Source organism: Empidonax traillii, unplaced genomic scaffold (assembly GCF_003031625.1).
Source record: "Empidonax traillii isolate 1590-97213 ecotype Southwest subspecies unplaced genomic scaffold, ASM303162v1 scaffold27:size3997909, whole genome shotgun sequence".
Lineage (NCBI taxonomy): Eukaryota > Metazoa > Chordata > Aves > Passeriformes > Tyrannidae > Empidonax > Empidonax traillii.
The window spans coordinates 53,254-74,323 of NW_020955220.1; the positions used below are offsets into that span (position 1 = coordinate 53,254).

The 21,070-nt window shown below is 58.1% G+C and overlaps 3 protein-coding genes across 5 annotated transcripts; 1 reads left to right on the forward strand and 2 right to left on the reverse strand.

Moving 5' to 3' along the window:
- Positions 1-3,479: 3,479 nt before the first annotated feature.
- AS3MT (arsenite methyltransferase) lies at positions 3,480-7,749 on the reverse strand. Of its 3 annotated transcripts, XM_027907420.1 has the most exons (11): positions 7,720-7,749; positions 7,315-7,355; positions 6,675-6,802; positions 6,417-6,567; positions 6,208-6,344; positions 5,835-5,904; positions 5,517-5,598; positions 5,302-5,433; positions 5,037-5,179; positions 4,507-4,638; positions 3,480-3,667 (listed from the first exon to the last, which is right to left on the reverse strand). In XM_027907420.1, coding segments are annotated over exons 1-11 (1,116 nt in total). In that variant the 5' UTR covers positions 7,721-7,749; the 3' UTR covers positions 3,480-3,568. The 3 variants fall into 3 exon arrangements, with proteins under 3 accessions (XP_027763221.1, XP_027763225.1, XP_027763229.1); XM_027907424.1 differs by lacking the exon at positions 7,720-7,749 and having other exon boundaries at positions 6,417-6,583; positions 6,675-6,734; positions 7,315-7,582; XM_027907428.1 differs by lacking the exons at positions 7,315-7,355; positions 7,720-7,749 and having other exon boundaries at positions 6,417-6,583; positions 6,675-6,798.
- A 494-nt stretch (positions 7,750-8,243) lies between these two features.
- On the reverse strand, positions 8,244-11,565 carry BORCS7 (BLOC-1 related complex subunit 7). The gene is made up of 5 exons (XM_027907441.1): positions 11,411-11,565; positions 10,941-11,003; positions 10,460-10,503; positions 10,006-10,026; positions 8,244-9,571 (listed from the first exon to the last, which is right to left on the reverse strand). The coding sequence occupies exons 1-5, from the start codon at positions 11,549-11,551 to the stop codon at positions 9,520-9,522; spliced, it is 321 nt and encodes a 106-aa protein (XP_027763242.1). The 5' UTR covers positions 11,552-11,565; the 3' UTR covers positions 8,244-9,519.
- Positions 11,566-12,442: 877 nt separating this feature from the next.
- On the forward strand, positions 12,443-16,019 carry LOC114071768 (steroid 17-alpha-hydroxylase/17,20 lyase). The gene is made up of 8 exons (XM_027909627.1): positions 12,443-12,774; positions 13,287-13,425; positions 13,946-14,175; positions 14,387-14,473; positions 14,572-14,781; positions 15,031-15,200; positions 15,286-15,389; positions 15,634-16,019. Exons 1-8 carry the CDS (start codon positions 12,445-12,447, stop codon positions 15,900-15,902), a joined length of 1,539 nt encoding a protein of 512 aa, XP_027765428.1. The 5' UTR covers positions 12,443-12,444; the 3' UTR covers positions 15,903-16,019.
- Positions 16,020-21,070: the final 5,051 nt, after the last annotated feature.

Sequence of the window (21,070 nt, forward strand, 5' to 3'; positions counted from 1 at the left end):
CCCGGGGCAGGAGGGGGCGGGGCCCCGCGAGGGGCGCGACCAATGGGGGCGCGGTGCGGCCGGCGCGCGGGGCGCTCGGCGGGAGCGGCCCTGGGAGCGCCAGCGCGGGGGGACGGGGTGAGAACGGGCCACAGGGACCTGCTCCCGCCTCTCTCCCGGCTCCCACCGCTCCCACCGCTCCCCCGCCCGGCTCGCCGCGGCCGCCGCTGCCCACGGACCCGCAGCGCCGCTCGTTCCTCTCGGAGGCCCGGAGCGCCGCCTCCCGTGCCTGCGCCGCGCCGGTCGGCGGTCTCGCAGCGCCCCCTGGCGGACCCGCCTCGCCCCGCAGAGCGGCCCGACCGGGCTCATCCCGGGATCTGCTGGCGCCGGGATCGGCTCTCCTCGACGTGCCCCTTTCCAGTTCGATTCGGTACCGTGCGACGGTCAGAGATCGAGCCGTCTCGCTGTGCCCCGCCGGGCTCCCCGCCTCGGCATCTCCTCGGCTGTGTCGCGCCTGAGAGCGAAATTAACCACTGTGTATTAAATTTAAGCCGCGCTCCTCCCTCACTTCACCTCTGCTCAGCCACCCCGTGCCGAGGTTCGGAGCGAGCGGGGCCGAGGTTTGGAGTTCCCACCGAGGATGTTCGAAGCCCCTCCAGTTGCCGCCCTCCACTCAGTGCATGGATTCACGGAGCGCTGGCAGATCCGATTCAGGAAAATACTTGTAAATTAGTGTGCTCTCGTGTCCCACCACCCTGAGAGCCTGGCTGTTCCCGAGGCCTCGGCTGCTGTGCAGTGATCTCAGATGGGACAAGAGACACCCTATGCCTGGCCATCATCGCTCCATGCCCCTCAGTTATGAGGGATACGGAATGCAGGACACAGTTCAGCATCCCTGAGACACAGCCAGAGTGGAACACTGGGAGCTGTCGGTGGTGGCTGTGACCCTTTAGAAGAGGTAAAACAGCCTCCCCTTCATTTAAGTGCTTGGAAAATGGAAGAGTAAAGAATTGCGCAGGACAACCCAAAACGGCAGGGAGCACAGCAGAGGGGTCTGGGAGCTGTAGCCACAAAAGTTTCCTGGTCACAAATCTCATTCAGCTCATCCTGAGGGAGTTCTGCACCCCCCGAGAGGTGACGGGTGTCCCTGAGCCACAGTGACTTCCTGCTAAACAGACTGAACACGAACTCATGAATCCCTTCCCTTTCACCCCAACTTTGGGCTGCTGCCCTCACAACACTTTCCCTGCCTGCCACGGGGAGGACAACAATGCTGCAGATCTCACACTGGGAGAACAGGATTTGGGGCACCTCTACCATCACCAAAACACCCAGACCAGGGTGTTGGACAGATTGTTTTGGGGTTCCTCATGTGGGATGAGGCTGCAGGACCTCCTCTTTTCATGGCTTGAGGGCTAAAATCGCCAAGGCTGCACAGGCACAAGCAAAGCCAAGCAGACAGGACATCCCCACATCCACAGTCTGGTGAAGATCTCTAATGCTCCAGATCAAAGTCAAGTCCTCTTACCTGCTTCCTCCCAGACATGCTGAGAATTTGGAAAAACAAAAAAAAATAGTGCTGTGCAAATGCAGTGGCATTTAAGCTGTGGCCTTTTTCTGTATGCACAAAGAGGGGGGACTTCACTGGGGGTGCATCTCTTCCCAGGCAAGTTGAAAGGACTCAGCAGGGATTTATGTCTTTTTAATGAAGGACTTTGCAGGTAGGACCCCCACCCCATCTGCTCTTCCATTACCACTGGGAAGGCTGTCTTTGATAGCAGGAGCTAATTGCTGCAAACCTCCAGGGATGAGCTGTTTGGGGATTTTGAGGAAGCCTTTGTAAGTAATAGAGGAAGAGAGCTATACAGGGGGGCATTAAACAGCCTCTTGATGGTATTTTCAGCAGGTCCCATCACTGAGGTCACTCCACACAGTTTCAGAGCTCCTCTTGCCTACTAATCACAGCCACCCCCAAGGCTGCTCTGCAAGGGACCCCTACCTCAAACCAGCTAATACATACCCTGATGATCCAGATAACACCAAAGATTCTTTTTTTAAACTATGGCATTGCTCTAAACCCAACAACTTATGAGTTTTTGTACACCCAATAGGTCAGGCTCATAGTCTAGTCCAAAGCCAAAGGGACAGGCTGGCAAGAAGACTTTCCAGGAAACCATATTCAAGGGCATCACTTATATATTTAATCTCTAAAATATTACTTAATTGCTGCCCTAGCCAGGCCAAGCATTCTAGGCTGATACACCTGTTTCTGGACTTCCCATCACTGTGTGACAGTCAGGTACTACCTGTTCACTCATGCTTTTCATTCTAGGTGTGCTGGAAATGCCTCCTGAACACCTGGACCCTCCTCATCCACTGCTACTGCTACTGCAGAGCATCCTTGGCACCGGGCCACATTTATTTGTTAACCCAAATTTTATCGTTTGCTTTCTGTCTTCCCCAATGCCACACCAAGATGACATTTAAGTAGCATAGAGAGGAAATTTGGCCCCTCCTGGAAAATCAGTGTGAGGGTGGTTGGAAATGGTCCCTCATTTCAAAGCACAGCTGCTCACCCAAGGGCTCTTCAGCCCCCAGCCTTTCCCAAACAGCAGCCCATCACCTCCCACCGCAGCCTCAAAGCCCTCTCTCTTTGCCCCCTACGAGATGGGGCCAGACGCGATTCTGCTTTTCCAGAAGCGCCGCATTTCCCTGCGAAACTCCGCAGATGCAATGCCTGCAGGGGACTCGAGGCTTTCCCACTAGATGGAGTCTGGGGGAAAACAGAAACCTCAGCGGTGCTGCACAGGGAAGGAGAGAGCAATTCCCATCTCCTGGAATGAGCTGCAAAGCATGGGGAGCTGTGCCTGGGACACCCCCGCCCTGAATGCAAACAAGGGGGACATCCCTCTGCACCCTGTGTGCCACGTTGAGTTCTTCACGGAAAAGCAGGGCTGGCCAAGCTCCCAGGAGCTGACCAATCCTTCTTGTCCACCACCCTGGGGAGATGCTCACCCCACGGGCAGCTGGCATGGACTCTGCCTGGAGGATGCTTGCATATGGAGGGTTAGCACGGGGAGATCAAAAGAAGGAAAAGAGCAACTGGGCTGCTTATTGCTGTGCCTTTCACTTCTCAGAAGCATTTAGATCTCAGCTGCGGGCCCCCCAGGACCAAAAACTGGAGCCAGGCTGACACAGGAGGGTAATGCTGCAGGGTCAGGTCCCCTCAGGCTCAGCACACGGCTGTTCAGCACACCAGCACACGGCTGCTGCCAAGCACACATGCAACCTTTCATCTCACGTACAGGGACCCACAACCCCTTTCCCACAGAGACTGTCCCTGCCTGTGTGCCCAAGCCATGTAACCACTGCCAGCCCCACAGCCCCACAGGACAGCTGTCTGTCCTTACTGCACCCAGGCACAACCTGCCCCACCAGCCCTGACATGGAAGCACAGCACCCCACAGGTCCTGTGGGCCCAGCCACGAGCACACAGCCTCTGAGCTCAGACATTTATTTGCTCTCTGGTGGAAGACACCGCTGGGGCCGTGTTCTCCTGCCTCGCTGGCATCTGCTGGTGTGTGGGCACTCAGCAGCACCCTGGGGAACCATAGGTGCCACGAGGACAGCAGGCAGGACCTGGGGCTGCCAACTGCTCCAGCAGCTGGAAGGGATTGCAGATCCTCTCCTGGAGGGCAGAGAAAAACCCAGGGCAGGATCAGGCCAGAGAGAAGCAAAAGGTAACCTGAGAGTGACATTTCCCCCTGGCTCAAAACCTGCCAGCACAGACCCCCCTGAGCTCCTGGCTCACTCTAGCTGCTTTTCTCTGCTACAAGAAGGAAGCCAAGAGCTTCTCTGGGACTTTGGTTCTACTTTTATCTGAGAAATGCCTCCTGCTTGGACGGAGACCCAAGAGCATCTGCCCTCTCCAAGTACAAGGCTGAGTTTCAGGGATACGCAGCTGCAGGGCGTTATCTCCCTTGCCTGTCCTGGCCCATCTACAGGCTGGAGAGACCACCAAGGAGAAGAGAGAGGTTTCCAGCAGATAGAGTGCTTTGTGATGCAAGGTCAGGGTTGGCAGACAGGGACAATCTGCTCTCCCATCAGCAGCTGGGAGAACAATGGGCAGGAAGGAGCTGCAGGGATGGGCCATCACCTCCTAGGGCAGGCCCTACACAGCCATTCCGCTCAGGGGAAGGATGTCTCCCCTTGGGAGACCTCAGAAAAGTCCGGCTGTCAGCCTCACCAGTCCCTACGGACATGCTGGGGGGGAGCAAGGGGTTCTCACACCTGGTGGTTAGAGCAGACCCCCCTTTGGAAGGCTCTGACGTGGGCTGGGGTACAGTTTGTCCACACTTAGCACCAGGCACCAACCTTAATGCCCCATGGGCTCCTGCCTGGCCCAGAAGGACTCACGTGTCTTGGTATCATGCCATAGCCCCTCAGATACCCCAGGGCAACTCTGACGGCATGGAACACCCACGTCCCCATCCCTGAACCCAGCCAACGGAGCCGCCTGCTACCAACCTTCACCCCCTTGCAGCAGTTGCCCTGTGGTGCTGTGGCACTGGCCCCGGCTCGGATCAGGAACTCCTCTGCAAACCTGGAGCTTCGCAAGATCGCAGCCATCTCAGCATCCACGTCCACCACCTCTCCTTCCTGAGGACAGAGGAACAGTCACAGGGCTGGGGTCCTACATATGTGTCCCAAGGGACTCCAACCACCCATGCTGATGATGGGGGGAGCAAAAGCAGGGGCAGATCTTGGTGCAGAACTGTAGAGAAACACCTATAGTAACCAAGCAGCACACTTCAAACCCTCTTAGGAAGCCACCATGGATGTCCTGCTTCTACTTTTACTGCAATACAGTGCATGGATCTGTATCCCTTTCCTACCTGTTTGCACTCCTCTGGGTTTATACAGCCCCTCTGCTCCCACTCATCACCCCTTTTACCAAAGCTTGCCCCCCAAATCACAGAGGACACTCCTGAGTAGCACTGCTTCATCCGCTTTAACTCATCCCTACAGACCAGGACTGCTTGCAGGACTCCCTGCACCTTGAAAGTGAAGTTGGCATCAAACACCAGCTCTCGCTCGTGCCCCACGATCCCGCCGTTGTAGATGACCTGTGCTGGCCCAGCCCGGCTGCCACCTGGCACCTTGAACAGGCGGAAAGTCGCAGAAACAAAGCGGCAGTCTCCTGCAAGGGGGAGTTTGGTGGGCTGGGCACCGAACTCCCAGGTTGGGATCCAGCAGGGCCTGGGATCCCAGCACAATTCCCCACAGCCCCCCAGAGCTGACACTCCCTGGTTGGACCCTCACCAATGATGCCCTCCAGCTCCTTGTTTCCAATGGTGATGGGGCTGGCAGTGACCAGGCACGGGGGGCTGAACCCCACCTCCTCAGCGATGCTGTACAGGTCTCTCCAGTACAGGGCTCCCGCCAGGCACTCCCCTGGCACGAGACCACAAACAAAGGTTGGATGGAGGCAAAGGTCCAGCCCCCATCCCATTCCCCCATCCCGGAGCCCTACACACCCCACAGCACCCTGTGCTTCCGGACGGTCTCGCTCAGGCGCTGGCTGGCATAGACATCGCTGAAGTACATCTCTCCCCCGGGCTGGAAGGCAATGAGGAGTGAAGGGAGACTCCCAAGAAGGAAAGGGACAAAAAAGGCAGGGGAAATTGGGAACTCCCTAATGCTACCCTGCTTGGGACCCTCTGCAGAGGTACGCTCCCGTGGCCCCATCCCACGTCTCCACCTTGCTGCATCCCATTGGCTGCTTCCCAGTGGCACCCCAACAGCGGGGCCACCCCAAGCCTGCTCTGCTGCCCTGGGCACAGGCCCAGCATCACCTTCAGCACGCGGAAGGCCTCCTGCAGCACAGCCCTCTTGTCAGGGGCAAGGTTGATCACGCAGTTCGAGCTGGAAAGGAGGAGACAGAGGCGTATTTGCACCCTTTTGCCCACTTAGCACCACCAGCTGCACCACATCCACCAGCTGCTGCGTGTCCCATCGCTTCACACGGGGTTTGGAAACACTGATTTGACCATGAAAAGGGCAGTGTGCATATTCCCAGACTCTAGCCCAGGATCTGCCTTGGGATTTCCCTTTTGCTAACACGTGCTTCTGAAGCAGGTAACCCAGTGGGATGTGGAGCCAGACCCCAACCCACAGCCCCGGGGAGCAGCAGGACTGGGGGGTGACAGTGCCCTGCATGTTACCTACATAACAATATCGTAGCTCTCATCAGCCAGCCCAGCATCACCCAGCCTCTCCATGTAGCCATGGAGGAACTCCACATTCGGCTTTTGGTAGCCAAACTTATCCATGTGGTAGGCAATGTGCTTCTTTGCCACCTCAACCTGGCAGGAGGACAGGAAAAATGGTGGGGGGCTGCTGAGAGGATGAGGGAGAGCCCCAGCTCTGCACTGTACCTGGCCCTCGGTCATATCTATGCCAGTGACGTGGCCCTGCTCCCCGACCAGCTGGCTCAGCAGGTAGCAGTCTCTGCCGCTGCCGCTGCCCAGGTCCAGGATCCGGCATGACGACAGGCACTCCGGGATCACCAGCCCACAGCCGTAGTACCTGGGCAGATGCTGAGCTGAGCTGGGCAGAGATGCCCCCACAGCATGGCTGTCCAGGGGGCTGCAGCCCATGGGGACACAGCAGCAGGGAGAGATCCCAGGGTTTACCTGGCCACCACCTCCTCGTGGACATGCTCCAAAGCATCTCTCACCACCTTGGGAAGGGGCCTGGCTGAGGTGACACACGCGTTGGTTTTGAGGTCTTCTGACTTCTGCAGCTCTTTGCCATAGTAATCCTGAGATGGGAAGGACAGGGACCAGTAAACTATGGCAAGCTGTGCCTGGGAACTTCCCATGCTCCAAAATATGGGGGCCATGCCTGTGCTCAGCCTGTAAATTCCCTGATGTCCTCCTGCACTGGCATTCTCATTTCCACTCAGCTAAAAATTAGACTAACATCACGTATTCCCTTGCCCCCATCCCCCCTAGCTCCCCTTGCTCACATGCACAGATGTGTTTGTGCAGGAGAGAATTTAATTCCCATTCGCAATAACTTTGCAGGCTGCAGTCACCACTTCTCTGGCTGAGGAGGGTGTGGGGAACAAGGGCAGGGAAATACCAGGTTGCTCAGCGCCCCCATCCCTGTGGGCAACAGGAGAAAATAAGCTGACTGCACCTGGGCAGTTTCCCTCTGGGCCCCAAACAAACTTTATCCTCTGATGGCAGCAGGGACCCCCAGCACAGCCCAGGCTCACATCCCCTGTCCAGCCACCCCAGCCCTGCCACCAGCTCCTGTAGCGCCTCTCACCTGCACCTCCTGGTGGATCTGCTCTCTGCAGGGAGTTGCCACTGCAAGGGGAATGTAGGGCTGGTGCCTGACACAGAGATGGGCACCACACCAGGCCCTCCTCAAGGCTCTGAACCCCCCCCTCTTCTCCCAGATACCGGAGCACTTTTTGCTCTCCCCCAGCAGAACCTAGAGACACCCCAAAACTTGAAGTATAGTAGGATAGTCCTGGGGGCATCTAATAACATTCCCCCTCTCCACCCAGAAACACCATCCCAGTTGCCCTGGAGGGACTACCCTCCAAAACAACCCTGTAGGGGTTGTCAGAGGTGTAAACCCCCTCTCCCTGCTTTGCAGAGCCCTCTGGCCCGAGGGTGCCCCCAGGGCAGTCCCAGCACCCGCAGCAGAGGCCCCTTGCTGCCGTACTGTCTCCAGCTGCAGCGCCTGGGATGGACTCTGCCCAGCCTGGGCCATGCTCCGCCCCGACATCCCATGACACCCCGGGCCTGGCTTCCATCCCACACCAGCTCCTGCCTCGCCCAGACCCCAGGCACCTGGCACTGCAGGGACACAGGCACGGCGAGGGGAGCTGGCCCCAGTCCCTCGGTGGGCACGACCCCATCATTCAGTTTGTGCCTGCATCCACACCCCCAAAACTCACCCTGCTGCCTGACCCCCAACAGCTCTGCACCTCCAAGGTGCAGCCCTGTCCCTGCTTGCCCCAAATGCAGGGAGACTCAAGTTTAATGCCACAGGGCTGCTCCAGCCTCTGCAGAGGACAGGACCTTGGACGGGATGAGCCATCTGCAACAAGGACACACTGCCTCTGTGAAGACTCCTGAGCTGAAGCCCAATGGGGGACACTGGGGTGCAGAGACCCACCATCCCAAACAGTCTCCCTGCCACACAGGAACCGCCACCGCTAGCATCCAACACAGACTCCACTGCGATTTGGTGGTGTTCAGGACAGCTTTTATTCCCAGCAAGAATATTGCAGCTTCTCCAGCAGCTCAGGGAAAACCCTCAATTCCATTGCAAAGCTGGGGATCAGGACCCCACCCAAGGCAAAAATACCTACCACGGCCGCTGGACTAACAGTGACACCTTCGTGGGGATGCAGGAGCTGTGGTGCCATCATGTAAAGCCCAAACAGGCAGGCCCTGGCAGGAATGGTGAAATCCAGCCCAGGAGAAGGCTCTGCAGCACAGGAGCCAAACCCCAGCAGTGCTCCAACAGGAATGTGACAGGCCAATGCCCACGCTCAGCTTGACTGCTCCTATCAGCTGGTGAAAAGCACACTCAGGGAAACAAGTGCTTCCCGTGCACTCCAAGTGCTCCAGATAAGTGACATATCAAAAACAAGACACTGTGTTTATAGCCTGGGCCTGGTGTCACTCCCCAGGATGTGAACAGTCCTCAACAGAGCGGTGCAGAACTGGGCACACCAGCTCACGATGCTCTCCTGCCTACTTCCCAGCCGGGCCTTTGGATACCTTCCCAACCAGATACAAACACACATCACAGCCAAGGCTGCTTCATCGATAGCTGGAGCAGCAGCCCAGGGAAAGGAATGCAGTTGAAGGCTGAATGCAGCACAGATGGGCTGGCAAGGGGCTGATGTTCCAAACTCTGGCAGAGTGGAAAATAAGATAACCTCCGAGCAGGATGCTGGCCAAACAACATCCAGCTAGACCACTGGCAGAGGTGTGTGCCCAGATTCCTGGTTTCGAAGTTCTGGGCTGGGACTGGCACCTCAGCCAACAGTGACGCACCTCTTACCCACCCAGGCACTTGCAGCTCCCACTGATTACCGTGCCCTAAATAAACTGCACTCTGTGCCACCTCTGTGGCTAAATAAAGACCAGTGGCAAGCTGCAGGTACCCGCATTTAAACCCCACAGCTCAATACTACGCATTTCTTTCCAAGGTTGCTGGTGTGAGCAGAGCACCTCACCCTACATGGGAAGTAAGCGGACACAGGAATTGCTGGGGGAGCAAAGCTGCAGGAGAGTTAGTTTCAGCTGGGCACAGCTGAGCATTCCAGAGCAGAGCTATGGATGGAGGCACGTGAAAGGAGACCACATGCCCAGAAACACAGACTCTACATATCCCAGCTGACATCCAGCATGATTCAGACATAGTTCTGAACCCCAAGAGCTGGATGGTAAGAGGATGCTTTGCTTCCCTCAGTGCCAGTTGAGACATCCTCGTGCCTTCAGCTCCCCTTCACTTCAGCAAGTGATTCAGCTGGTCCTGAAGGTTGGATGACCGTTCAACACTGGGGACCAAGAGGAGATTCAGAGTGAGATCTGCTCCCCAGACTGTGCTGTGCTACCTGTGCCCAAGGGACCAGAGTGGCTCAAGAGCTGACACTACAGCAAAGAGAAACCCTGGGGCTCCCCAACCCACCTCCATGCCCCACAAGGCAAGCCTCACTTTGTGTACCCTGCTCTACACAGCTCTGCTCCACACCATCCCCATCTCCTGTCACAATCAACCTCACAGTTTATTCACGTCAATGAATAAACTGATGATATAAATCATATCTCTTCACTCAAATTCCCATCTCTTCACAACACTGAAATGCTATCCCGCTGGGCCAGCACCTGCTTCAAAGGCAGCTGCAAACACCTTTCCACTCTACTTTCTGCCATCCTACTCCATCACTTTCCCCTTTCCACACCCACACGTGTCCCCCAGAGTGGTACTCACTTCTTCTGAATTGCTTCTTGCCTAGATGAGAAAAGGAAAGACAAAAAGAACATTACAAAAACAAAATCTCAGTCCTGGTGTTATGTCAAAGAAAAGGTACTTGAACAACAGCTCAGGAGACACACAGAAATACCCTGTTTCTGGATTAAGTCCTGAGGGACAGCAGTGGCACTGGCTTCTTCCCCTTAGCCCCAAATGTGTCACACACGCTCATGGGAGACAGGGTGTATGGCAAACAGGAGGCAAAAATCAGCTCCCACTCTAAAACAGCCTGAGCTGTACCAGTGGAGCTGAAGAGGGCTGGAAAATTCCAGCTCTGGGGTCTGCTCAGCTTTGAAGAACTGGAAAAGAGGGATCGGTCTGAGTGGGCTTCATGCAAAGTCTTTAAGGAGAACAGAAAAGGACTGAGGGATCCACTCAGCCCCCAAGAGAGAACATGGTGTTCCCTACTTACTGGTACTGTAGATGAGTGGTTATTATGGCCATTTTTCTTAAACTCTGTGGAGAACAAAACAAAGAATGAATGCCTGCAGAATCACAGTGTAAGCTGTCCCAGTACCCTGGTGAGTCACATCCACCACTGTATCACTGTCCTGCCCACAAAATAACCCCGCCACTGTCCCTCAGCAGTGGCACATTCTCCTCTTATTTCCCAATGACAGGCACACATACAAGTGTTTTGTTTCAGCCCACAGTCCCTCCAGCTTCCCATGAGAGAGGTCACAGCTTGAGAGCTGTCTGGGCTGCAGGGCACTGGGGGGTCAGTGGCACACCTGGGTTTGAGGAAGCACTAAACTATTTTGGCCACCAGCCCTGCTCTTAATGCATGTATTTCACTTCAGGGCTCCGGAAGCACATCTGCAAACTCTTCTTACCACCCTCCCCTGCTCCTGCCCCTGGAATCACTGTTGCTCGAGCAGAATAACACAGCTTACATCTTCTGAGTGCAGGATGGCATCTTCTTGCATCACCATATTTCTCGCAGCTTGACCCAGGAGCTAAAAGACAAACGGACAGACCAGGCTGTGAGGCAGCAGCTCTACATTTCCCCAGGCCCCTGCGACGGCTCGCGGGTGACACTCGGGGTGACACCCCGGGGAGCACCGCCGTGCCCTGGGCACAACATCCATCGGGAGAGTATGAGACGCCGCTCCCGCCTGACATCCGAGAGACGGCGGGAGGCAGGGGCAGCCTCCCGCCTTCCAGCGCTGCCGAAGGCACCGAGAGCCCCTCGGCGCTGCCCAGCCGTGCCCGCATCCCGGTCCCTGCCCGACACGGGGATGTGTCCCCGCCGTGGACTACAGCTCCCAGTGTGCCCCGCGCCGCCGTTCCCGGTGCCCCGCTCCGCACCGGCGGGGCTCGCCCGGGCCCTGTAACCGGCTGTCCGCCGGCACCCGCCGCTCACCTCGGCGCTTCGGGAGCCCTTCAGCACCTGCTTGGTGAGGGCGATCACATCAGTGCCACAGCTCGTCACCTTCTCGGTCAGGAGCCCCTTCACCGAGTGCCCGAAACGCGCCTGGGCGTCCGCCGCGCCCCCCGCCGCCATCTTGCCCCGCCCCGACCGCCCCGGAGCCGCTACGGCGAGCGCCGGGAGCCAGAAGGCTCGCGAAGGCGAAGGCCCCGCGGTGGGTGGAGGCGGTGCTGGGAGGGGCTCCTGTTCCCAAGGGACTCCCGACAGGGCACCTCAGTCTCGGACATCACCGCGGGCACGGGCACCCCGAGGCTGCCCAGGGCTGCCCAGCACTGACCAGCACGGACTAGCACTGACCAACGCTGACCAGAGTTTCTCAGAACTGACCAGTGCTTCCCCTGTACTGCCCAGGGCTGACCAGTGCTCAGCAGCACTGGTGGAGGCTGCCCAGCACTGTCAAGTGCTGCCCGTTGCTCCCCATCACTGACCAGGGCTGACAGCCAGGGATGCTCAGAGCTCCTCAGCATTCCCAGCCCTGACCAGTGTTGTCCAGGGCTTCTCAGCACTCCCACTACTTGCCCAGCGCTGCCCAGCCCTCCACCCCCGTGCTGCCCATTGTCTCCCGGGCACATCGAGGCGCTCCCAGGGTGGCGACAGACCCCAGTGCCCCGCCAGCACCCACAAGCTGTGCCCATGGCATCCAGGACAGACCTCGAGGGCTCGGCTGTCCCCTCACCCCCCACAGGGCCCTGGGGATGGAACCCCAAGGACAGACACAACCCTGGGCATCCCCTGGCCCCCAGCCCGCTGGATGCAGCTCCCCCATGGCCACCCAGCGCGGCCGTGGCCCCGCTGCCCTCGCCCCCCGCCATGTGCCCACAGCTGCAGAGCTGGCCACGGGCCCAGGCCCGGCTCCCCCCTCCCCGTCCCCCCGATAAGGAGCCGGGCCCGCCTCAGGGTCAAGGCGCAGCCCCCGCCGGCGCTATAAGGGCCCCCCGCGCTGCCGCAGCCCCTCAGCCGGCCCCGCCATGGCGCTGCTGGGCGCCCTGCTGCTGGCCCTGGCCCTGCTCTGCACATGGGGGCTGGCGCGACGGCGGGACCCCTCGGGAGCAGGGACGGGGACAGGGACGGGGCTGGGGCGGCCGCGGAGCCTGCCGGCGCTGCCGATCGTGGGGAGCCTGCTGCAGCTGGCCGGGCACCCCCAGCTCCACCTGCGGCTCTGGCGCCTGCAGGGACACTACGGCAGCCTCTACGCCCTCTGGATGGGCTCCCACTACGTGGTGGTGGTGAACAGCTACCGGCACGCCAGGGAGGTGCTGCTGAAGAAGGGAAAAGACTTCGCCGGACGGCCCCGCACCGTGAGTCGGCGGCAGGTTTTGGGGGGACCCTTCCCACGGTGGTGTGGGATGAGGCGGGGGCTGCTACCAAGAAAGGCACCAGCACCCAGCAGGATCCATCTCCTTTCCCCATCCTGCCCTCAGCAAGCCAGTGGCGGGGCAGCCCCTCAATGCCCCGTTCCCCAGAGCAAACCCTGGGCATCCTCCATCCCGAGGGTGCCTGTTTTTTCCCGCAGCTGGCTACATCTCGGGACATGGGGACATGGGTTCAGGTATCATCAGGTTCCCCACACCTCCTAAGTTCCCTGGTCACCCTAGAGCCCCAGACCCTGGCACCTGATCCCAAACGCCCCTATCAGTCCTTGGCAGGGAGGACAGAAAAACTCATGGCCCCGGCTTTCATCTGCCTGTGCTAACCCCCAGCCCCTCAGACCATCCCTGGGATGAGGTTGAGATGATCATCCATCCCCACAAGTGTCACCCTCGCAGAGCTGCCCTGCAGCAGGGTGACCCTGGGACTGCCTGTCCCCCAGGTGACCACAGACCTGCTGTCCCGGGGGGGCAAGGACATCGCCTTTGCCAGCTACGGGCCCCTCTGGAAGTTCCAGCGCAAGCTGGTGCACACTGCTCTCTCCATGTTCGGGGAGGGCTCGCTCGCCCTCGAGAGGATCAGTAAGTGCCTCCCACCAGTCCCCAGATTCCCTCCCAGCTCTGGCTCCCTCCTGCACTTAATCCAGGCTGGACTTCTCCTTCCTCTGATTCCCTGGGAACCAAGGGGAGACTCTAGCTCAACTCAAGCCCCCTGGCATCCCCTTGCCGAGCAGGCACTCACTCGGTCCCTCTCCTTCCTTCCCGCTGCTTTACCAGCACCTCTCTCCATGAATTTTTTGCCCCCCAGCTTTAGTTCCCCTCACTCACAGATGGGGAAACTGAGGCATACTATTCCCTGCTCCACCTAGGAATAGCATCGAGCCACACGTAGAGATTTCCCTGCATGTCTCCATCCTCCTTCCTCCTCCCAGCACCCAGCATTGTCCCTCCTGCCCATCCCAGGCCCTTCAGGCTCAGCTCTGGCAGGGGGGTGCCCCGCAGGAAGCACACCCTGAATAAGCAGCCCCCAGCTGCCCCCTTCACCCCTTGGCTTCACCATCACCCCCTCAGCACCCCCTCGCCTGCCTCTCCCCCTCCCCAGTCTGCCGGGAGGCTGCATCCCTGTGCGAGACGCTCAGCGCTGCGCAGGATACGGCCCTGGACATGGCCCCTGAGCTCACACGGGCTGTCACCAACGTGGTGTGCTCCCTCTGCTTCAACTCCTCATACCGGCGCGGGGACCCCGAGTTCGAGGCCATGCTGGAGTACAGCCAGGGTATCGTGGACACCGTGGCCAAGGAGAGCTTGGTGGACATCTTCCCCTGGCTCCAGGTGAGCAGGGACACGGGGACTGCCTGTTCCTCTCACCTTGGACAAGAGGAAGGAGCGGGGATGTGTCCTGTAGGAGCCCCCCAGAGTTAGGAGGATCCCTGCCCTGGTGTCCCAGTATCCTGGTTGGCATAGAGAGACTGCCTGGGGACCTGCAGGGGCTGGGCTGGGCTGAGTTTGAGCCCCTTGCTGTAATGTGTCTTCTCTCCCCTAGATCTTCCCCAACAAGGACCTGGCCCTGCTGAAAAAATGCCTCCAGGTCCGAGACCAGCTGCTCCAGCAGAAATTCACTGAACACAAGGTGCCAGTGGGGCCAGGACAGGGAGATGCTTAGGAACTGCAGGGTGCTGGAGCTGGGATATGCCCAAGACAGCCTGGCTCACACATGTCCCCTGGCAGGAAGCCTTTTCTGGAGACACTGTGAAGGACCTCATGGATGCCCTGCTGCAAGTGAGGCTCAGTGCTGAGAACAGCAGCTCCCCAGTGCCAGGGCTGGAGCTGACAGACGACCACCTCCTCATGACAGTGGGGGACATCTTTGGGGCTGGCGTGGAGACCACCACTACTGTTCTCAAATGGGCTGTGCTCTACCTGCTCCACTACCCTGAGGTAAGGTCTGCACCCCATGGCAGGGGGCCTGGGCTCCCTCCAGCACCAGTGACATCGTGGGGGGCTTTGGGGGAGGGCAGGTGCCAAAAGAGATGTCAGGACCTGCAAATAGGCAGGATCAGGCTGTGGCCATTTTACTTCTGCGCTGCACAACCTGACAGGACATGGTGGTGATGCTCAGGTATACCCCACTGTGCACAGGGCAACCCCTCCCTGGGCTCCCACCCCAGTACTTGCTCTCCTTCCCAGGTCCAGAGGAAGATTCAGGAGGAAATGGACCAGAAGATTGGCCTGGTTCGACACCCCCACCTCAGCGACCGCCCACTGCTGCCCTACCTGGAGGCCACCATCAGTGAAGTGCTGCGCATCCGGCCCGTGTCTCCCCTGCTCATCCCACATGTGTCCCTTGCTGACACCAGGTGAGACCCCCCTGGGGAGCAGCCAGGTCATGGGCAAGTGACTGTGGGGAGGGAGCAACTGTCTCACTCTATGTTTGCCTTCCAGCATCGGGGAATTCTCCATCCCCAAAGGTGCCAGGGTCATCATCAACCTCTGGTCTGTGCACCACGATGAAAAGGAGTGGGACAAGCCCGAGGAGTTCAATCCTGGTGGGTTGGGGGTATCCCCATCCTCCCCAGAATCAGGGGATGGCGGGGTGGGTGCAGCAGGAGAGGCTGTGCCCTGGGGGAGGCTTGGTGGTAGAAGGTCAGATCCTGCTCCCACCCATCAGGGGCATTTGCACCATCTCTGCTTCTGCAGCTCATGGCAGGGACACACATGTGATGAACTCAGGCAGGTCTCAGGAAGAAGGGATCGATCCCTGCTGATGGCAAATGCCCCTTCCCCTTGCAGGCCGCTTCCTGGATGAGCAGGGCCAGCACATCCACTCTCCCTCACCCAGCTACCTCCCCTTTGGGGCTGGGATCCGTGTCTGCCTGGGAAAAGTCCTGGCCAAGATGGAGCTCTTCCTTTTCCTGGCCTGGGTGCTACAGAGGTTCACACTCGAGTGCCCTGAGGACCAGCCCCTGCCCTCTCTGGAGGGCAAGTTTGGTGTCGTGCTGCAGGTGCAGAAGTTTCAGGTGAAGGCCCGCCTGCGGGACGCCTGGCGAGTGGCCTCGTGATGGGGATGAGCCCCGGATCCCAGGTAGTGGTGGGGTGGGCTGGGATGGGCACACAGAGGCCATACCCTGCCTGCTCCATAGATGTGGGGTTGTCCGAATAAAGATGTTCCCAACACAGCATGGCTCCAGCTATTTCTGGGCAGGAGATGGAGAGCAGGGGAGGTGTGGGATGTATGGTGGCCCCACAATTTGCTGTGAGCACTGGGCTGAGCTGGGAGGCCATGGTGCCTCTTTGGGGCTGCTACCATAAACAGCCCCTTTGCCCCCCAGGACTGTGGGGTGGGGGCCTGTGCAGAGACAACCACGAGCCATGGAAACAAGCCACTCCCACAGCTAACCTGGGGAGAAGGGCCCACCCCAGCCAGGAAAGGGGGAAAGTGACCAGTGGGTAGCTTGGCAGTCAGGGATGCCCAGGCTGTGCCCAGTGGCTGTGACCCTGGGGTGGGTTACCTTGGCTGGTCCCTGTCCTGGGAGCCGGGAGAATGAACGCAGTGAGGTGGGAGCTCAGCCTGCCATGGGGCAGGGAAGAGCTCCCCCAGCCCTGCCTTTCTCTGCCCCATCCCAGGACAGTGTGTCCCAACCATCCCCGGTGTGGGGTCCCATTGCTCAGGGACATGGAGGAACAACCAGAGGTGCCTGTACCCCACAGGCTGAGCTCAACTGCAGGCCCCCAGACCCAGTGTGTGGGCACCACGGAGCCAGGGGCTGCCAAAATTCCCTTTGCAGCAGTGCGACATCTCCCACCTGCAAGGTGTCCAGAGCACTCGCTGTCTGGCTGGATTTTGGCCATCACTCCAGCAGCAGCACAACATTCCCGTAACACAAGGGGACGCATTTGCTCTGCTTTCACCAAAAACCACTGTGCCACGGAGGGCAGCGTGTAATTAGGTTTCTGGTTCCCTGTTACTTGACCTCTTAATATTTAACTAAATAGCTATACAGTTACGGCTCAGGGCCCTCGAGGGAAAGCAGCGGGGGTGGAGGGGAAAACCCCACAGAGACCCAGCACAGTGTGACACCCCCAGCCCCGCAAACTCCCGTATTTTCCCCCTTTTCTATTTCCCTCGGCCCCTCTCTTTCTAGCAGGCAGGAAAACTGACCTAAAACCTCGCCCATCACTAAACTTTCTACTCAGTGTGCCTATGTGTAGGTGTTCTTTCCAACCCCAGCACTTGGCTTTCATGCAGCCCCATCTGATGCCAAATGGGTCCTGTGGCATGAGGATGATGAAGAGAACGTGTTTTCAGCCTGGCATAGCACTGGGGGCATCCCGCCTCCTCCTAGTCATTCTCCCTGGGGACTCAGGGTGGTAAGGAGGAGCTAGAGGAAGAACTGCCATGCACACACCTGCCCCAGTGGCAATCCTCAGGGTGATTTGTGCAGATAACCCACCAGGCAGAGGAAATACAGCAGGAGCCCAGCCCCATTGCTGCTGCAAAGAGTCTCTGCTGAGCCCACGCTCCTTCCCGCTCCCGTGGCTGTTTCCATCACAGCAGGGGTGTCACTGGCTTTCCAATCCCTCCACCTCTGCTAGCACAGACTGAAGCTGGGTGGGTGAAGAGGGATTGGACTCAGAACAGGATAAACATGATGCTCTGGGCTTTCCTGGGGACTGGCACCTCCATGCCAGCCTGGACCTTCCCCTGCCTCAGATCCCGTCCCCGGCAGCACATGTTGGCAGGGAGGCTCCCCTCCAATCTCCTGCAGTCATCAGTAACTGCAGCAACCTGATGCCTCCAGAAGCATCAGCAGGACCTCCAACACCTTTGCGCCCCTTTGCCAAGGCATTTGAGTTTGCTCTTGGTAAGGGAAGGGATTTTCTCCTTGCCAAGAATCAACCCAGGGCCAACACCACTGTTTGCCAAGGCGCTCTCTCGCACATTTGCACTCAAACAAGCGCTCAAGGCCAGCAGGTGCCTTGGGGCAGAAATGGGGACCTCTGAACCAGGGATGTTTCTAGACTGGAGAACGCCTCCAGCTGCAGCCACTTGCACTCCACCTGTGTTTCCCCCTTTGCCAGGGCTGGCACATGCTGCAAACTCATCACCCCAAGCCCGGTCCCGCTTCAGGGCATCTTGCCCCCTGCCCAGCTAGTCTTCTCTCAGCTGGGAGAAGATGCTGCCACAGGGGGTTCAGTGCCCAGCACCAGCTGCCCGGCACCTTGTGAGCTGAGAAACTGCCACTGGAATGGCTGCTCACTGCTCTGGGAATGGGCAGAGACACTGCTGATTCACATGGTTGGTATTTATGTCCTGAGAGCTGCTCTAGGGCCCTGCTGCTGTGCCCAAACCTCCAATCCCACCAGAAAACTTCACCTGGGTTGCTGGCACTAGGGCAGTGCTGGATTTGTCCCGCGGTGGGCCCCAACATCCTCCCACTCCCAAGGCCCCTATAGAAGCTGGGGTCCCCTGAGACTCAAGACACACAAATCCACCACCTTGGACAAGGCTTTGTTCAGACCTGGCACTGGGCAGCTCAGTGACCCAAAAGCTGGGGGGGATGAGGCAGCCATGCCCACGGGAGAGCTGGGAAGAACCTCAGCATCCGCCACCAGGTCTCAGCTGACTGAGCACGGGCAGCCACTGGGAGCGCTGAGGCTTTTGCTGCTGAAGTAATCCTGCTGCTGTAACAGCTTGGGTTCTGTTGGGTCCCTGCCCTCCCTGGGGGGCCGCTAGGGGTCTTTGCATGGGTGGAACCAGGACAGGAGGGAGAGGTGCTGAAGGGTTTGGAAGGGTCAGGAACTAGCAGCTCCATCTCCCTGATGCAAAGGAGTCTTGCAAGGGAGGAATTGGTGATGGTGGAAAGGATGAAGCTTTTTCATTCATGGCTGTTCCCACACTGTTCCCTGGGTACACCAGGAAGCAGATGTGCAGCTTGCTAAGGCAGGGGTCAGACGGCACTGGGCAGAGCAAGCCTGAGCCTTTCCATCACACAAACTCATTTTGGGGGTGCAGCCACTCCCACAGCACTCGGCTGACCCGGCTGTGCTACTGCACCCAGCTCAGCAGCCCTTCAAGTTTGAGAGCCTTCACATAGCACCAGGCACTGGATGACCCTGGACTGTGACAGAGCGACGGCCAGTGCAGGAGGAGCAGGAGACGCTCGGAATACCTGCAGGCTCTGCGGCAGGCATGGTGCCAGGAGAGCTGAGTAAGCACAGACCTCAGGACACAGCTGTTCATCGGACGAAAACAAATCGAGAAACAGCCCGGCAGCCTGTGACCCCCCCCGGCACAGAGACTGCAGCGCTTGCACCGCCGTCGCGACAGCCCCGGTGCAGGCACCCGTCCCATCTGATAAAAACAGATCCTTGTGCTGCAAGGATGGGGGAAACCAGCTCTGACAAAGAGCTGTGGGATGCTGCAGGGCTTGCCTGAGCCAGAGAGCTGCGGATCTGCCTCCCCTCCTGACCTGGTCCAGGCTTTTCCTATATAAACAAAGGAAGCAAAAAGAAAAGAGAGGGTAAAAGCCTCCCTGGGATGTGTTGCACGGGAGGGTGAGCGAGCGCTGGGAGGCAGCAGCCGTTGGGGAGAACCAGTCATCTGAGACAGCAAAGGGAGTTTATTCACTGGTGCTGGACCCTGCTCCCCGTCAAACTCTGCCAGGAACGAGTCACAGTGGGACAAAACCAGCTGGGGCATGCAGAGAACAAGAAGATTTGGCTGTGGGAGCCCGGGCTGCATGGGGTAGGAAGGGAGCACGGCCCAGGCTCACTGCTGATGCGTGTCCCCAGGTGGTGAGGGGTGCTTGGGGAGCCCGAAGCTCCCATTGCCCGGTGGAACAGACTCATGCTGTCAGTGGAACCGCTGATTTTGCTTCTCCCCAGGCTTCCTGCCCCAGAAAGCTTTCGATGACTGTGTAATGCAGAGGCTTAACTGCACCTCGGCTTTTCTTAGCCTCAAGTTAGTCAGGTAAAGCTCTGAGAGCAGGCTGCCAGCAAGCACCAAGACACAACTACCTTCTCCTCTATTTTCAGCCAACACCCATCCACAGGGTTGTACAAACATGCAACGATATGCATCAGGAAAATCACACCAGTGTTCTCAGAGGAGGTTGCATCAGAGCTGAAGAGTCCCTTGGGAACATTGAGGCAATAGTGCAGTATCCACGGGTCCCAGGAGCCTTTGTTGTGCCCAGGGGACACTCCTGCTGAGCCACCACCCTGTGCTCTTCCCTTGTCCCCAGGTAACACCCCCAAGCCCGCCAGGACACCTGCCAGGTCCTTGCCCTCAGAAACAATTTTGGTGGCCGAGAACATGCAGATCCACACTGCCAGGGACTCCAGCAAAAACAGACTTCAAGGAGTATCAGCAACACCACTTAAAGCATGTTGTAAAGCAAAACATCAAGCAGTGGATTGATACTAATTTGCTGTCAAACCTGCTGCACTGTTGCAACTCAGTTTTGAAACTCCATATTCACATCTCCCATAAAACCCTTACCCCCTTTTATAGCTGGGAACGGGTGGGGTTACAGATGCACACCTGCCCATGTCCTCACAGCTCCAGCATTTTTACACCCACAGTGTACATTTGGAGAAGAGCTCTGTTTGCGCCGTGCAGGCTTTCTACATAAGGATCAAGTGCCTTTCTAAAGCTCCAAAGGTGGTTTGGGAGTCCTCTGACTGCCTGAAGAGGATGTATCTGAGGAGCTCACTTGCCTGTTGTCCTGCCCCTCATCACTCCTCCCCATACCAGCTGCCCAGGTTGTAGGTCTAAAAGCCTAAAGCACTGAGAGCCACTGACAGTCCTGCTCCTCCTCAGGCACTTGTGACCTGAAGACACATGGTTTGTGCCCCATTTGTTTCTTTATGGTCTTTAAAAGCCTGAAAAACCTCCAGGAGTCATAAAACAGGCACATCACTGCTTCTTCCTGGTTTTTGAAAACTAAGAACATCATCTGAGCTTACTGGTACTCACCTCTATGTCCAGAGAAGCAGTAGCGTGTTCCCCTGCCCTTAGCAGGATGTGAGGAAAGCAAACATGGAGATTTTTGTCTTAGGCCAACAAAAATGTTGGCAAAGGGTCTCCCATTGGCACAGGGCTGTCTTCAGGATTTACAGCGGTAAACACCACTCACTACGGACTAATGTGCTTTTTTAGCTTCCTCCGTGGTGTGAGAAACAAAGCCAGAGGCAAATAGGTACCAAATTCCTGGGGGTGGCACTG

Excerpts from the sequence above, each read along its gene's own strand:
- AS3MT (XM_027907420.1), bottom strand. Across the intron at positions 5,905-6,207 it reads GAGAGCTACGATATTGTTAT|CTCGAACTGCGTGATCAACC; the intron begins GTAGGTAACATG and ends CCTCCTTTCCAG. Across the intron at positions 5,180-5,301 it reads GGAGCTGGAGGGCATCATTG|GAGACTGCCGCTTTGTTTCT; the intron begins GTGAGGGTCCAA and ends TCCCCCTTGCAG.
- BORCS7 (XM_027907441.1), bottom strand. The coding sequence starts at position 11,551 with ATGGCGGCGGGGGGCGCGGCGGACGCCCAGGCGCGTTTCGGGCACTCG. Across the intron at positions 10,504-10,940 it reads CCATCCTGCACTCAGAAGAT|AGTTTAAGAAAAATGGCCAT; the intron begins GTAAGCTGTGTT and ends TGTTCTCCACAG. Across the intron at positions 9,572-10,005 it reads CAAGAAGCAATTCAGAAGAA|TGTTGAACGGTCATCCAACC; the intron begins GTGAGTACCACT and ends CTTGGTCCCCAG.
- LOC114071768 (XM_027909627.1), top strand. The coding sequence starts at position 12,445 with ATGGCGCTGCTGGGCGCCCTGCTGCTGGCCCTGGCCCTGCTCTGCACA. Across the intron at positions 13,426-13,945 it reads GCTCGCCCTCGAGAGGATCA|TCTGCCGGGAGGCTGCATCC; the intron begins GTAAGTGCCTCC and ends CCCCCTCCCCAG. Across the intron at positions 15,390-15,633 it reads GCCCGAGGAGTTCAATCCTG|GCCGCTTCCTGGATGAGCAG; the intron begins GTGGGTTGGGGG and ends TTCCCCTTGCAG.